At 42.0% G+C, this 16,633-nt stretch overlaps 1 protein-coding gene across 1 annotated transcript in view; it reads left to right on the top strand.

Annotated features, from left to right (window-relative positions):
• The first annotated feature begins 462 nt into the window (after positions 1-462).
• haus6 (HAUS augmin-like complex, subunit 6) overlaps positions 463-16,633 on the top strand; it is a 59,490-nt gene continuing 43,319 nt past the window's right edge. The window contains exons 1-5 of the mRNA XM_072589070.1: positions 463-797; positions 2,192-2,287; positions 5,911-5,989; positions 11,706-11,835; positions 15,357-15,501. Of these exons, the coding sequence (XP_072445171.1) occupies positions 661-797; positions 2,192-2,287; positions 5,911-5,989; positions 11,706-11,835; positions 15,357-15,501 (587 nt within the window). The 5' untranslated portion in view covers positions 463-660. The remainder of the gene's footprint in view (positions 798-2,191; positions 2,288-5,910; positions 5,990-11,705; positions 11,836-15,356; positions 15,502-16,633) is intronic.

Raw genomic sequence — 16,633 nt, 5'->3', positions numbered from 1 at the left:
TAAAATCTAGTGCTTCCAAATCAACCTGTTGGACTGTAACCTAACGTTGTGATTTTTAACCGGGTTATCATTGACGAAGTGGATCAGAAGGGGAGCTCTGATTGGCTCAGCACGAGCGAGGTCGAGATATGCAAAACGGAAATAGAAGCGGATTCGTCATTGGCTGAGCCGGAGCTGGGTTACGATTGGCTGAGTGGAGGAGAAGCCGGGATGTGAATGGCTGAATATCGGAGTTTCGTTACGATTGGCCAAGTGACCGGAGAGGGCGTTATGATCGGCTCAACAAGAAGACGGTGTTGATTGGATAACCGTTGTAGATACGGGATGGTGATTGACTAAATGGTAGAAGGCTTCGTTGCGATTGGCGAAGTGCCTCGGAGAAGTTGTTGTGATTGGCTGAGCTTGAACGCGGTGGTGATTAGCTCAGCGGGTGTAGGACCGGGGTTGTGGTTGGCTGATGGTATGGGGTGGGTGGGAAGGTAGACGGTTTGTGTTGTTCGCGCGCCGTTGGAAGAAAACGGCGGAAAACGATGGAAGCGGGAAAGTGTGAATATTAAACAGAGGGAATAAGGGAGCGTCTGTGTTAGTGAGATAGAGAAACACAGGGGGGTGTGTGTTACACAGAGCCGGGTAAAGGCCGGAGAGCGGGTCCGAGGAGCCATGGCCGCCTCAGGGCCCGGTATCTGGCGGAAGGAGCGACTGTGGAGCGGGTTGTTGGCGCTGGGCTTCAGCCCGTCCGGAGATGAGGGCCGCCCGGGGGCACGTGGCGCCGGGGGAAAGCGTGTCGTGTTCAGCCGGTGAGCGACCCCGGGGCTCAGCCTGGGCCTGTGGGCGGAAATGATTTTAGCCCCCCCCCCCCCCCCCACCGTCTACCCCCCCCCCCCCCCCACACCGTCTACCCCCCCCAACACCGTCTCCCGCCTCCCCCCCCCCCAACCCCGTCTCCCTGCACACACCCACCCCCCCCCCCCGTCTCCCTGCACACACCCACCCCCCCCCCCGTCTCCCTGCACACACCCACCCCCCCCCCCGTCTCCCTGCACACACCCACCCCCCCCCCGTCTCCCTGCACACACCCACCCCCCCCCCCGTCTCCCTGCACACACCCCCCCACCCGTCTCCCTGCACACACCCACACCCCCCCCCCGTCTCCCTGCACACACCCACCCCCCCGTCTCCCTGCACACACCCACCCACCCCCCCGTCTCCCTGCACACACCCACCCCCCCACCCCCCCGTCTCCCTGCACACACCCACCCCCCCACCCCCCCGTCTCCCTGCACACACCCACCCCCCCCGTCTCCCTGCACACACCCACCCCCCCCACCCCCCCGTCTCCCTGCACACACCCACCCCCCCCCACCCCCCGTCTCCCTGCACACACCCACCGCCCCCACCCCCCCGTCTCCCTGCACACACCCACCCCCCCACCCCCCCGTCTCCCTGCACCCCCCCACCCCCCCCGTCTCCCTGCACACACCCACCCCCCCCGTCTCCCTGCACACACCCACCCCCCCGTCTCCCTGCACACACCCACCCCCCCACCCCCCCCGTCTCCCTGCACACACCCACCCCCCCACCCCCCCCCCCCCCCCCGTCTCCCTGCACACACCCAACCCCCCACCCCAGTCTCTTGCTGACTATGCCCTATTATTCCATACACTTCCAAGTATTCAGAAATCTCATCCTTCTCAATGGGTTCCCATTGTCTTCCCAATGACTGAGGTCAGGCTAATCGGCCTGTAATTTTCTGTCTTTTGCCTTGCTCCCTTCTTAAACGGGGTTAGTTAGTGATTTTACCGTCCTCTGGGACTCTTCCCTAACTGCAGTGATTTCTGAAAGATTGCTGCTACTTCTTAACCTATTTCCTTAAAAACTCTCGGGTACAGTCCATCTGGTCCAGGTGATTTATCCAGCTTCAAACCTTTCAGTTTTCCTAACACCTTCTCCTTGGTGATGATCACCACATTCACCCCTGCCATACGACTCTCTTGAATTTTTGGGATATTATTCATGTCTTCCACTGTGAAGACTGAAGCAAAATACTTATTCAGTTCCTCAACCATTTCTTTGTTCCTCATTACTACTTTTCCAGCGTCATTGTCCAGCAGCCCAATGTCCACTTTTGCTCCTCTTTTGCCGTTTAGAGATCTAAAGAAACTCTTACAATCTTCTGGTTATTTTCAAACAGGGATATGTTTGACAAACCAAACATGGAGGCATTTCAAGTTGTCATGCATTTCTTGTTCTTACAATTGGACCAAAATCGGGCCAATTCTCTCTTCAGGTAAGCTGGATATTTTATTGTTACTGTGATACCGACTGACTGAAACTAGGTTTGTTTAACTCACTTTTTACGTTGAAGATAAGTATGATAAGGGCAATTCAATCATTATCATTGACGTGGGCAGCTAGTTATAGTGACTGTCAAAAGCACAATGTAAGACGTTGCAAGCTAATGAAGATTTTCCATCAGCCAGACAGTTATCATGTCAGTGCTGATAAGAGTTGCACATAGGGATTCTCTGAAAACCCCATCATTATAGGCTTTAAAAGAATTGAACAAGAGTTTGAAGATTCTGCATGGTAATTCCTATACACGTCTAGCCCTCCCAAAGTATCAATTTAAATCAATGGGTTCTAATAAAATATGTGGTTACTCAGGAAAAGCTCATTCCTGAGGTCCTTTTAAACTGATACAATCTTTGCACACCCCCCTCAGAATTCTTTTATCCCCTCTATTCCTAGGAATTCAACTGCTGTGAAAATGCAGAGCTGAAAACGTGTTGCTGGAAAAGCGCAGCCTGAAGAAGGGCTCATGCCCGAAACGTCGATTCTCCTGCTCCTTGGATGCTGCCTGACCTGCTGCGCATTTTCAGCTCTGAACTCCAGCATCTGCAGTACTCACTTTCTCCTAGAAGATTTTAACCTGCTGTGAAAATGCAGTCATGGTTTGCCTTTCCCTAGTAATCCTGCCCTATAAGGTATCTGAAAGATTTAGAAACAATTCCATGTTTTTAATGGAGTCCTGACAGGAATTTTTTAACATGGAAAAAACATGGCGAGACAATGATTGTGATTTTCAATCTTGGAAAATCTGGACTATTGTTCTCATGTCTTCTGAGGTGTTAACTTAGTGTACAGTTCTTGCAAATTCGTAATTGGAGGATTTTGAGTAACTTTTCCTAAAGGCTAGGTTTGGATATCTGGCAAATTATGCTGGGTAGTTAGCTGCAGAATAAAGAATCAAATTACTGTGTTTTCCTAAAGCTCACATTTTTTGAGTTCAGCTAAGAGCTTGGTGGCCTTCCTGTTTTTACTTCAGTTTCAAACTGTGCAGCAAATTTATATTAGATGTGATGTGGAGGTGTTGGACTGGGGTGGACAAAGTTAGAAGTAGCATGATAGGAGCAGTGCTGTAGAACATTGTGATTTCAAATAAACCTGTTGTGCTATATCCTGGTGTTGTGACTTCTGTCTCTATTAGATGTGGGTGGGCTCCTGAGATTTGATCAGAGGCACCTGAGTGGTCATTTAGCCCTATCTGTTGTATGCTGTTTGGTATAGCACTAGTGCTTTGTTTATCTTCACTAAATAGATTTTTTTGTTAGGTAGTCTGGGTGTTGTTTCGGTCATGCCCCCTGCAATCTCTATTAAGTGAGGTCTGATTGCTTGATGATAGTGGTTTATTGAGGGATATGCCAAATTGAGGTTACAGTTGAATAAAATTCTGCTTCTCATGGCCTACAAAGCCTTATGGATTCCCAGATAAGATACTGTACCTGTTGAAAATCTGCCCACATTTAAAATTGTAGTTATGCCATGCAGTGAGTGAGTGCTGCGTGTGGAAATGGTATGACATTGTCTTCAAAAGGTTCATTCACTGATTGTTGAACGGACAGGTGCATCTGTGATAGAAAATATGCCTAATAGCTTTTTTCTCCTCTTGGTGGCTCTCTCCCTATCTGCTTTAAGCCCAGACTGGCAGTGCTTGATCAATGGTGGTGCTGATATAGAGCTCTGTGATGGTTTGTGTGACCTTGTCCTACTGCTTTTTCCAATTTATGTTCAATGTGGCAAAGTACTAATGTATCTGCTGAGGGAGGACATCACTTGGGAATTAACAGGTTACCATGCCCATGTTTAACCTAATGCCATGAAACTTTGGTTGAGGACTCAGAGGTCAACTTCCTCCTGACTCTGTAATACTATGTTACCCTTTCCACTGAGTCTGCTGTCAGTTGGTTAGGACATGTCCAAGGATAGTCTGGGACATTTGTTATAATGTATGATTTCAGTGAGAATGACTGTCGGGCTCTTGCTTGACTAGGGGTTATGCCTGAAATATTGACTCTCATCCTTCTTGGATGCTGCCTGACCTGCTGTGCTTTCCCAGTGCCAGACTTTTCGACTCTGATCTCCAGCATCTTCAGTCCTCACTTTCTCCTAGTTTACAGAGTAGTTCTCCCAATTTTGGAGCAAGTCACACCGTTGTCAGAAAGGCTTTGCAAGATCAACGGGCTGGGTGCGCCTTTTTCATTTCCGGTGCCCAGGTCAAAGCCAAGTATCCAATCCATTTTAATCCATTTTGATTTTTTTTGTTGACACAATTGACTGACTTGCGACATTTGGAATCTTATTGATTTGAGCAGTTGAGATTGTCACATCATGTAGTGTTAACATACTAGTAGTCAAAATTTTTTTTTTAGAAGCCTGAAGATGTCATTTGCATCTATGGGCTATATATCTCAGAACGTTTCTACTCTGCCACTATAACTTCTGTAAATTTTGGTGTGTCCAATTCATATTAACTTATGCCAAACTGCAGGGGAGAAAAGCTCTGAGGAAATTTATCCCTTTTGCCAATCTGTTTAAATAAATTCTAAATTTCTTGTAAATGTAGATTTATTTCGGAGAAGGGCAATATAATTTTAAGATTGGAGTTTGCAATAAGGAAACTAACTTGTATGTGTAAATTGGCTTCTAATGTTTGATCATATGTATCATAATTATGAGGTGAGCTTGCTGTTTAATTCTTAAGGTGGGTTAACTTTTCATGGTTGAAAAACTGCTGGGTTTTGATTGTGACAATCTACAATATTGAAGTCAGTTTTTTTTTTAAAAACACTTTCTATTGTAATTTTAGAAATTTAAAATGTTTTCTTTCTTTTAATTCTCAGAAGTAGAATTAGTTGCTTTTGAGCTCATTTTAAGGCTGCTCGCACAACTTTTCATTTTATCGGATAATATAGTTAGTGCAACTGTTAATATTTTTCTTTTTGAGGTACTCCTTTCACAATGTGCATTCATTTGAGTACCCTCTTAATTGGGTGTCTGACTGAGATTTCAACTTCTCGCAGCTTGAAGTTGCACTTTGCCACTTTTCCCGCAAAAAAAAGGAATGTCCCATTAACCATTTCCTTGACCTTTTTTTTCTGGAGGCTGCAAAATAAGATTTATTTGAATAGATTCTTTTGACTGACTTCTAAATTTGAGTCTTATTGCTCAAATCAAATATCATAAATCAAAGAGTTGCTTGTAATAGAGTAAATGAGTTAGCTGTTTTAAATTTCATTGTTAGTCACAAATGAGTGACAGTAATTGTTTCCTGGGCTGTATACTACCAGGAAACAGAGTAGGGCGACACACGTTTTACCATTGCCACCCATAATGGCTTCTGGAGCATGAAGTGAGTTGAACAGTAGTACATTTGTTGAGCTTCCTTTTCCCTATTCAAACCTGTGTAATTAGCATTCAACTTGCTCAACTTCATGTCTAGACTTTTATGGTACTGTTCTAAAATATAGAACTTACTTTGTACAACTATTATTATAATTAGCTAATTTAAATTTGCTACAAATTTTAAGTAATGCTTAACTTTTTTTGATGTCATTTCTTGATTTTTTTAAGGGATTGTTGGCCTATTTATGATAAGAAAAGCGCTGCATCCTTTAGGAAAGTGTGCTTTGAGTGGATGAAGAAAATTGCAGTAAGTAAACAAAAACCTAATATAGATGAAGGTAATCACTTAGTGCTATTATTGTTGGACTATTAATTCAGACCTAGGTGATACTGGGAACCTGTGTTTGATTTCTACCATATCAGATAGTGAAATTTAAAAAAAAGTCTGGATTTAAGACTCTAATGATGACATGGTGCCTTTGTCAATTGTTGGGAAGACCCTCTAGTTCATTGATGCTTTCTTATTGAAGGAAATTGCCATACTGACTCGCCTGGCCTACCGTTGACACTCAAAGGCCCTCTGAAATGGCCAAGCAAGTCACTCAGTTGTATTAATCATCACTAAGCCGTAATAATCTGACATTGACCTAGGCACAATAAAAAAACAATGACCCTGCAAAATCTTCCTTCCTGACATCTGGGGACATCCCAGAATTGAGAGAAGTCTCTGTCTTTCTCTCTCTGTTATATCAAGTGGCAATTTGATATAGTCATACTTATGGAATCATACCTTACAGACAATGTGCCACACACTACTATCACTATTCCTAGATATGTTCTGTCCAACCTGCAGGAGCATCGGAGGCTGAGGTGTGACCTTATAAAGGTTTATAAAATCATGAGGCATGGATATGGTAAATAAACAAGATCTTTTCTCCAGGATGGGGGAGTCCAAAACTGGAGGGCATTGTTTTAAGATAAGAACGGAAAGATCTAAAAAGGTTCTACTGGGCAACCTTTTCATGCAGAGGCTGGTCTATATATGGAATGAGATGCCAGAGGAAGTGATAGAGATTGGTGCAGTTATAACATTTAAAAGGTATCTGGATGTGTATATGAATAGGAAGGGTTTCGAGGTATGTGGGCCAAATGCTGACAAATGAGACTAGATTATTTAGGATATCTGGTTAGCATGGAAAACTTGGATCAAAGGGTCTGTTTCTATGATATATATCCATCATTGACAGACCCAGCAGAGGTGGAAGCACTATGGTGTGTAGTCAGGAAGGGTTTACCCTTGAGTACTCCTTTTAACTTCGGGCCCCATGAAGTTGCAAAGTTTCCGGTTAAACATCGCAAGGAAACCATGCTGATTACCACATGCCATCTTCCCATGGCTGATGACTCCCTGTTCCTGAACAACACTGAAAGCCCCAAGGGCACTAAGTATACTCTGGCTATGGGATTTTAATGTCCATAACCAAACGTGGCTCAAAAGGGCAAGTTTGATGAGGCTGGTTGTGTCCTAAGGACTGAAGTGTAAATCTGGGACTGTTAGGTGGTGAGGAAATAAACAAAAGGGAAAAAGATATTTAACTAATCCATATCAGCCTGCCAACTGTAGATGCATATACGCATGACAGTGTCAGGAATAGTGACTCCTGCACTGTCCTTGTGGAGAGGCAGTCCCACCTTCACTTTGAGAATACCCTCCATTTGGTGTGGCGCTATCACAGTGCTAAGTGGGGAAAACTGAACAGATTGAGCAACTCTAGGCTGGGCATCTAATAAGGCACTATCGGCTATCAACAACAACAGGATTGTACTGCACATTCAGCAACCTCATGGCCCACCAATCTCTCTCTCAGCCATTATCATTGAGCCAGAGAATCAGTAATAGTTCAGTGGAGAATGCAGGAGGATATGTCAGGGGCAGAACCAGGTATACTTAGAAGAGGTTCAATCTAGTAGAGCTACCAAACAGGACTATCTGCATGCTGCACAGCATTTGCACCGTGTGAAAGACAAAAGTATCCGACGACCAAGGGAACAGATCTAAGCTCTGTAGTCCTACCAGATCTGTTCTTGAATGTTGGTGGACAAATGAACAACTTACTAGAGGAGGTGTCTCCACAAATATACCTATACCTAATGATGGAATAGTCAAATATGTCAGTGCAATAGATAAGGCTGTAGCAATCAGCAAAGATGCATCTCTGCCGCCTCCAGTGGTCTCCAGCCAATTTGATTCACTCCACGTGATATCCAGAAATAATGGAGGCACTGGTTACTGCAAAGCCTATGGACTCTGACAACATTCTGACAATAATATTAAAGGTATGTGCTCCAGAAGTTGCTCCTTTAGCCAAGCTCTTCCATTACAGTTGGAGCACTGGCTTTGCCAATGTGGAAAGTTGTCTAGGTATGTCCTGTACACAAGATAGGGCGAGTCCAATTGGGCCATTTACCTCCCCATGAGTCTACTGTCAATCATTAGTAGTGATGGAAGGTGTTATTAAGCAACACTCACTCAACAGTAACCTGATCATTGATGCCCAATCTAAGTTCTGCCAGGGGCACTCAGTTGATCTCATTACAGCCCCAGTTCAGACATGGGTAAAAGTGCTGAATTCCAGAGGTGATCTGAGAACAACAGCTCTTGATACTAAGGCTGCATTCAACTGTGTGGCATCAAGGACTCTTATCAAAACTTGTGGGTATCAGTGGGGAAACTGTCAGTTGGAGTCATACCTGAAATGTAAGATGATGAGTGTGATTGTTGGAGTTCACGCTAGGACATCTCTGCAGGAGTTCATCAGGGTAATGTCATAGGCCAAACCATCTTCAGTTGCTTCAACAATGACATTCACTCCATCCTGCTGTCACTAGAGGGTGACAATTGCACAGCATTCAGCATGTATCCAGACTTGGGTGACAGTTGTAAGTAACGTTTTTATGCTGCCCAAACACCTGGCAATGTCTCTTATTGGAGATGGTCAATCTAAACACTGTCCCTTGACACACAGTGGGGGAATTCAGAGAAGGTAACACTACTATCAACATGTTTGGAGGTTATCATTTACCAGAAATTTAACTGAACTTGCTCAAACACTGGCTACATGTGCCAGTCAGAGGCTGGGAATAAAGCCGCAATTAACTCACCACCTGACTCCCCAAAGCTTATACACCAATGACAAGGCACAATTCAAGAGTGTGATGGAATACTGTCCACTTGGCTGTATGAGTGCAACTCCAGCAATGCTCAAGAAGCTTGACACTGTCTAGGATAAAATCAGGGACCACAACCACTCCCTCCACCACCAATACTCAGCAGCAGCAATGTGAACTATCTCCAACTTGTACTACAGAAATTTGACAAAGGTCCTTAAACAGCACCTTTTGAAATTCCAACCACTTTCATCTGGAAGGACAAAAGCAGCAGATACTTCGGAGCACCACCACCTGCAAAGTCCCCTGTAAGCCAGTCGTCATCCTGATGAGAATACAGTGCTTTTCTTTCATGGTAGCTGGGTAAAAATATAGGAATTCCTTTCCTGAGGGCTTTGTTGATCTATCTGCAGCATGTTGATTGCAGTGGTTTGAGAAGGCAGCTCATCACCACTAAGGTTGGATAATAAATGCTGGCCAGTTGGCGACAACTTACATCCGTCAGTCAATTTAAAAACAAAACTTCCGTTACATTCAACATGGTTGATAAATAGAACATGCAATTTGATTACGAGGAGTGTCCCTGGGAAGTGTTGCTGAACAAAGAGACCTTGGAGTGCAGGTTCATATCTCCTTGAAAATGGAGTTGTGGGTAGATAGTGAAGGTAGCGTTTGGTATGCTTTCCTTTATTGGGCAGTGCTTTGAGTATAGGAGTTGGGAGATCATGTTGCAGCTGTATAGGACATTGGTTAGGACATTGTTGGATATTGTGTGCAATTCTTCCTATCAGAAGGATGTTGTGAAACTTGAAAGGGTTCACAAAGGATTTATAAGCGAGTTTTGAGAAGACTTGTAGCTCAGGTGGGTTTGCTCGCTGAGCTTAAAGGTTCATTTCTAGACGTTTCGTCACATCTTCACTGAGCCTCAGGTGAAGCACTTGAAAATTCCTGCTTTCTATATGTGTTTTGGGTTTCTTTTGGTTGGTGATGTCACGTCCGCTTCCTTTTTTCTCGGGGGTGGTAGATGGAATCTAACTCTGTTGGGAACTGAGCAAAAGGAACAGGAAGTGACTTCACAGGAAATAACATCAACTCAAAGAAACCCAAACATATAAATAGAAAACAGGAATTGTCAACAGTGCTTTGCCTGAAGCCCTCTGAGGATGTTACTTAGTGTGACGAAAATGTCTGAAAATTAACCTTCAAGCTCAGCGAGTAAACCTACATCCAAAAGGATTTAGATTAGATTAGATTAGATTACTTGCAGTGTGGAAACAGGCCCTTAGGCCCAACAAGTCCACACCGACCCGCCGAAGCGTAACCCACCCATTCCCGTAAATTTACCCATTTACCTAACACAATGGACAATTTAGCATGGCCAATTCACCTGACGTGCGCATCTTTGGACTGTGGGAGGAAACCGGAGCACCCGGAGGAAACCCACGCAGACACGGGGAGAACATGCAAACTCCACACAGTCAGTCGCCTGAGGCGGGAATTGAACCCGGGTCTCTGGTGCTGTGAGGCAGCAGTGCTAACCACTGTGCCACCGTGCCACCCACAAAGGTGTTTATAAGGATGTTGTCAGGGTTAGAGGATTTGAGCTGCAAAGATAGGCTGAATGGCTGGGGCTGTTTTCCCTAGAGCATCAGAGGCTAAGGGGTGACCTTAAATGTTTATAAAATCAGAAGGGGCATAGATAGGGTAACTTGACAAGAGGTGGAGGTATCCAGAACTAAAGGTTTAGGGTGAGGAAGAAAAATTTAAAAGGGACCTAAGGGGTGACTTTTTCATGCAAAGGGTTGCGCATGTATAGAATGAGCTGCCAGAGGAACTGGTGAAGGTTGGTACAATTGCAACATTTAAAAGCTATCTGAATGGCTACATGAATAGGTAGGGTTTAGAGGGATATGGGCAAAGTGCTGGCAAACCGGGCTAGATCAGGAAAGGATATCTGATTGACATGGGCGAGTTGGACTGAAGGGTCTGTTTCGTGCTGTACATCTCTATGACTGAGGGTCACTGACTGTTAAATATTTAGTCAGGTAAGGAGACATTTGACAGATTGCTAAAAGTTTGGTCAAAGAAGGAGATTCTGAAGAATGTCTAATGAAAACAGAGGCATTCCAGAACTTGGGGCCATGCAGTTAATGGAACAGAAGAATTGGAGATATTTGGATAGGTTGTGGAGAGGCTGAGGCCATGAAGGAGAAGGGTGTTTTTTTAATTAAATTTCCACTGTAGATTTCACTTGAGGCATTTCTTTTTTGGGGAGTCATTTTGATCAGAAAACATGGTTGTAGTAAGACATGATTTGAGTTAGTATGATGGCATCGGATGTAATGAGGACAGAGGGTGGTGAAATGGCTCAATACATAAGAATCGTCAAGTTTAGAGGTACTAAAGCAAAGATGAATAGATTTTAGTTGTGGCATTGTTTGAGATAGGTATGGGAGTTTTTTCAAATCTGAACATAGTTTCCTTTTTGTCATCGAGTGTGACATCTATATATTAAATCAGCATTGTGCAGTTGCCAGGGAGGACAATGGCAATGTGTCGGAAACTGATGTTGTTCCAAAGAGACAACCTCTTACTATTTGATTGGAAATTTCTATTCCCCCAGTCTCATAGTCTGACAGTTTGATATTGGAAGATGAAAGGCGATGTTGGTAAGGTAGAACTGTCTTTTTATTGTAGATGCTAAATATCACATTGTTTTCATATGAACAGTGGCAAGCATTTCAGTCCTGTTGAAATGTAATTCTTAAGTGTTTTCTCCAAAGTATGAAATTGATCCTTATTTATAAGGAAGTTAACATCATAAGTGAGATTATAATTCTTTGTTTCTCCTCCAGGAAGAAGTTGGAAATGATTTTCCTCAAGTCACAGCATCATTACTTCTGTCTCCTGGAGGCCCTAAATTTAGTAACTTAATATACCATTTTATAAAATATGTGCTCATGTGCAAGTTTCATGAAGCTGCAAGTAAGTATTTTTTGTGTGTTTTTAAAAAAGTATTTTTATTTTTGTTTGAACAATTGAGGTGTATTCATTTATTCTGTAGAGAATTCTAAGTTAGTACATTGGCAAAGGAGGCCACTTAGTTCGTATGGCCAGTTAGCTTAACATCAGTGATTTAGAAATTGTTACAATCTATTATAAATGATATAACAGCAAAGCATTTAGCAGAGTCAACATGGCATCATTCAGGAAGATTGTGTATGACAAATGTATTAGCATTCTTGAAGTAACAAGCAAAATAAATAAAGGGAAATCAATAGATGTCATATTTGGATTTCCAAAGGTAATCCATAAAGCTACTTAAGAACCTGTGATGTCAGTGGTAGTATATTAGCATGGAGAGAAGAATGGCTAACTAATAAGACAGTGAGTTTGGGTAAAGGAATATTTTCAGGATGGCGACCTGTAACTAGTGGGGTGCCGCTGGATCTATACCAGGGCCACGATTATTCACAATATATTAATGACTTGGATAAGGGAAGACAATTTGATATCACCAATTTGTGGGTTACACAAAAGTGAGAGAGATGGCAGGGAGCGGGAATGACCTGAGGAGTTTACCGAGAAATATAGGCAATTGAGTGTGCAAATGCCTAGAGATGGAATGTAACGTAGGAAAACTTGAAGTTGTGTATTTTAGCAGGGAGAATAATTGAGCTGAACTTTGAGTGTAGGTAGGACAAGAAAGTTGTGGCACTCTTGGAGTCCTTGTGCATCACAAAAAAACTAGCATCCAGGTTCAGATGATAGGGAAGGCAAATGCTGAATTGCAATAGTTTTAGCAAAATCTCCCAATAAGACATTAGTCAGTCATACTTACCGTGCATTGAATATTTTTGATGTTTTGAAATTTTATTAATGGGATATGGGTGTCATTGGTTAAAGCAGCATTTAATGCCTGCCTCTAATTGGTTAGAGGACAGTTAAGACATTACCACTGTGACACTGCTTATCCAAGAGAAAAGATACTGGTTTTGGAGGCAATTCAGAAAGCTTTCTATGTATGAAGGAATTTTCTTATGAGGGAATGTTGTGTAGTTTAGAATTGTATTAATTTTTAGAGTTGAGAATAAAATGAGGAGATCTCATTGAAACATATCTGCAAGAATCCGATGTTTTTTAGAGTGAATGTGGAGAGAGAGTTTCTCCTGCAGGAGAGCCTGGATCAAAGGGCATAATCTCAGAGTAAGAGGGCACCCACTTAAATGCGTAATGGATTGTTGAGGCTAGGTTGTTGAGAAAACTTAGGCCTGTGATGGACAGATTTCTGATCATTAATAGAATTGAAAATGTGAAGAAGTGGAGTTGTGGATTTGGATTAACCATGATTTTGTTGAATGGTAAGCATATTTGATGGGCCAAACGCTGACCACCTTTTGTCTTATGATCTTTTTTCTTCAGTTTTTTTTTGAGGGACAGTCTGGAATGATCCACTTCTTCCTTAAATCTCTACATTTTTGGTCTCCTTTCTTTAATGTAATTCCCTACTGTTGACTTGAATCACCAATAGATAGATGAATCTTCAAAACTGTTTTTAAGCAATAGAAATCAATTTTGAGCATTGTACAGAACTGATTTACCTTGCCAAGAGAATGGACTTTTAGTCTTTGTATTTTTTGTCCTGTAGCTTCTGCAGTTAGTAGAGTTGATTCAGAACAACATTTTTGTTCTCTTATTCAGGGGCTAGGTGCTAGCGCATTATTACATTTCTTGATTGCACGGCGCAGTTTGTGGGATCTACAAAAAAAACAGAACAGATCCTATCTTGGAATGCTTAACTGGGTTCCAGATGGGTAATCTTCAAAATTGTGATGTGGAAAATGAGGTTATGCATTTTAGCAGAAAGCATAGGGGATTTTTTTAAATGGAGAAACTACGGTGAGGCATTTGGGACTGCTTGTCCCTCGGTTTTTAAAAAGAAACCTAACATCTTCCCATTTAGTAGATGATCAGGCGAATGGTACATCGAAGTTTATTTTAAAGGTAATGCAGTATAAAATTAGGGAGATTTTGCTAAAACTGTCAAGGCAATCAGTCAGGCAGTAGCTGAAATGTGTCAGTTTTGGGCACCTTACCTATGGAAAGATATGCTAGCATTGGAGGAGCTCCAAAGAGATTCACCAGGTTGATACCAGGTAGGAACTGACCCTCCTGAGATATTGAGTAATTTGGACCTGTGCTTATTGGAGTATAGAAGAACGAGAGGTGACCTTATTGAAAAATGCAAGATTCTTAGAGGATTTGACAGGTTAGATATGGAAAAATAGTTTCCCCTTGTGGGAAAGTCTAGGACAAGAGAGCAGATGTTGGAACAAGGAGTTGCACATTTAAGACCATGATCAGGAGGAGTTTCTTTTGAAGGTTCCGAATCTGCAGAATATTTTTACTGCAGAGAGCTGTGGAGGTTAGGTTGTTAACTATATTCAAGGATGAGAGAAATGGATTTTTGATCAGGTAAGGGAATCAAGGAAAATTTAAGGCAGAAAAGAGGAGACTAAGATTCTGATTAACTGATCTCATTGGAGCAGACTTGCTGGGCTGAATGGTTGACTTTTTCTATATCTTGTGGTCTGAATATAATTTGGGTATTTCTTTTAGTTTCCACATGTCTATGTTATGGGCAAGTACTTTGTTGCAATGTCATTACAGCTTCAGGGTCAAGTTTGCTCCTGGGAAAAATTCTGGACTGCTTGTGCTTGCTTTCTTAATGAATATCATTGCTTATGGTAACATTAATCATGAGGCCCCTCCAGTCTGCTCCATTGTTCAATACAATTGTGGCTGATTCATCCTCAACTTTCCTGTCTACTCCCTGTATACCTTGCTTGATAACATGAATTTGTCTCTGGTGTTAAATATGTTAAATGATAATTGAATCAACAACACTGGCATAGACTTCTAAAGATGTCTAACCTGCTGACTGAATAAAATTCTGCTTGTCTTATTCCTAAGTGATCAGCCACTTATCTTCAGAAATACGAAATATGAGCATCACGTCACTTGAAAGTCTTAATGTATTGATATTATGAACATTCATGTATTGTTGAAAATTCAAAAATCGATGTATATTAAGATGAACTGCCAGATGTATTTGCATTAATTAATAATAATTACTAGCTTCTGGAATTCACTACACCAAAAACAGCCAAGTCCAAAACATTTCAAGATATAATTTCAAGAAAGAATTGGAATTAGCACTTGGGGCTAAAGGGATCAAAAAATATGGGGCAAAACAGAAGCAGGCTATTGAATTAGATGATCAGTGACAATCATAATGAATGAACAGCACAGCAGACTCAATGGGACCCACGGCCTTTTCCTATTTTATGTTTCTATTTACGGTACTTAAATCCAATTTGCAGGGTGTTCTGTGAATGTGTAAATGTGTCAATTTTAGAGTGAAACCCCTCGCATTAATTGAATTAATGTTGTTTTTAATTTGTTTACCCCCCCCCCCCCCCCCCCTCCCATGCTATTAATAAAAGACGACAGCACTTGGAAAACCATGATATTCAAAGGAAAACAAGATTCCTATTTATCAGCAATGAAAAGTTGTATTGCAGCCAACCAGTTTTTGGAAGGAATTCAGAGAGAAGCTTTTGTTGTTGGAGAGTACAAGAGAAGAGAAGAGTAAGTTTTATATTTATGCTTGAATTGAAGATAAGTACAAAATCTTGTACTTTTGAAGCTTAAGGATACATGAGAGTTGTTTGCTTCTCTTGGTGAGTCAGTACAAATGTAACATTGGAATCTTAACCAGAAATATAAAGCACCTATTTATTTTCTTTTAAATCATATAATTTTCTTTTAGCTTTTTAGCTTTGCACATCTCCAAGCTCCTTTTTTTTTTTAGTTTCCATGCCCGAATATTGGCTGCTTAGACATTTTCCCTACCTCTGCAACTTCTTCTGACCATTTGTGTCTTTCACCAAGCTTTTGATGAACCTAATTTTTGTTTTTGAGTGTGGCATTCATCTTTATTTGTGCTTCTGTAAAATACCTTGGAGCACTTTCAGTGTCATGTTGTGGGCATATTATGTCTCTCCTTGTTCTCATCACCAGATCAAGAATATTGATTTTTTTAAAAAAACTTTTCTTCCCTTTTTACATAGATGAAGAGCTACAGATACTTTTTTTTGCTCTAAAATCTCAAGATCTCCTGAGGAATATTGCTGAAATGTAACTTCTTTTCAGAGAGAAAAAAAATTCACTTTCATATAGCACTATGGTTGCTGTTTTACTGCTTTTTCTTGTAGCCTGGCATTCCAGGTTTTGAAATTGATTTGATTATTGCCATATGTACTAAGCTACAGTGAAAAGTATTGTTTTGTCTGCTAACCAGAGTTGAGTATGTTACTGGAAAAGCGCAGCAGGTCAGGCAGTACCTGAGGAGCAGGAAAATTGATGCTTCAGGCCGGAGCCCTCAATTTGTTGATTTTCCTGCTTCAGTGATACTGGGCACATTAGCTGAGTTTTCCACATAGTTTGGACTAGTCTCTTATGATGTACTGTTAAAGGGGAAGGTTATCTAGCCAAAGCAATTGGCCATTTGGCCTGGCTTCATCAGAATTCCGAGTTTGATGTGCATGTGGGAACATTTGCTTACTTAGTCAAATGTACTCTGACCTGTCAATGAGTTTCTCTTCCTTTGTAAACTTTTTTTGCCATTTTATTGCTGTTTATCAGCTTAAGGACACAGGGTGTTTTTGTAATTTAAATACCAATTTCTGTATACAGACAGCTTGTTTGCAGAGGAGTAGCC

Source organism: Chiloscyllium punctatum, chromosome 2, assembly GCF_047496795.1.
Source record: "Chiloscyllium punctatum isolate Juve2018m chromosome 2, sChiPun1.3, whole genome shotgun sequence".
In the NCBI taxonomy this organism is placed as follows: Eukaryota; Metazoa; Chordata; class Chondrichthyes; order Orectolobiformes; family Hemiscylliidae; genus Chiloscyllium; species Chiloscyllium punctatum.
This window is presented reverse-complemented; position numbering and strand designations above follow the sequence as displayed.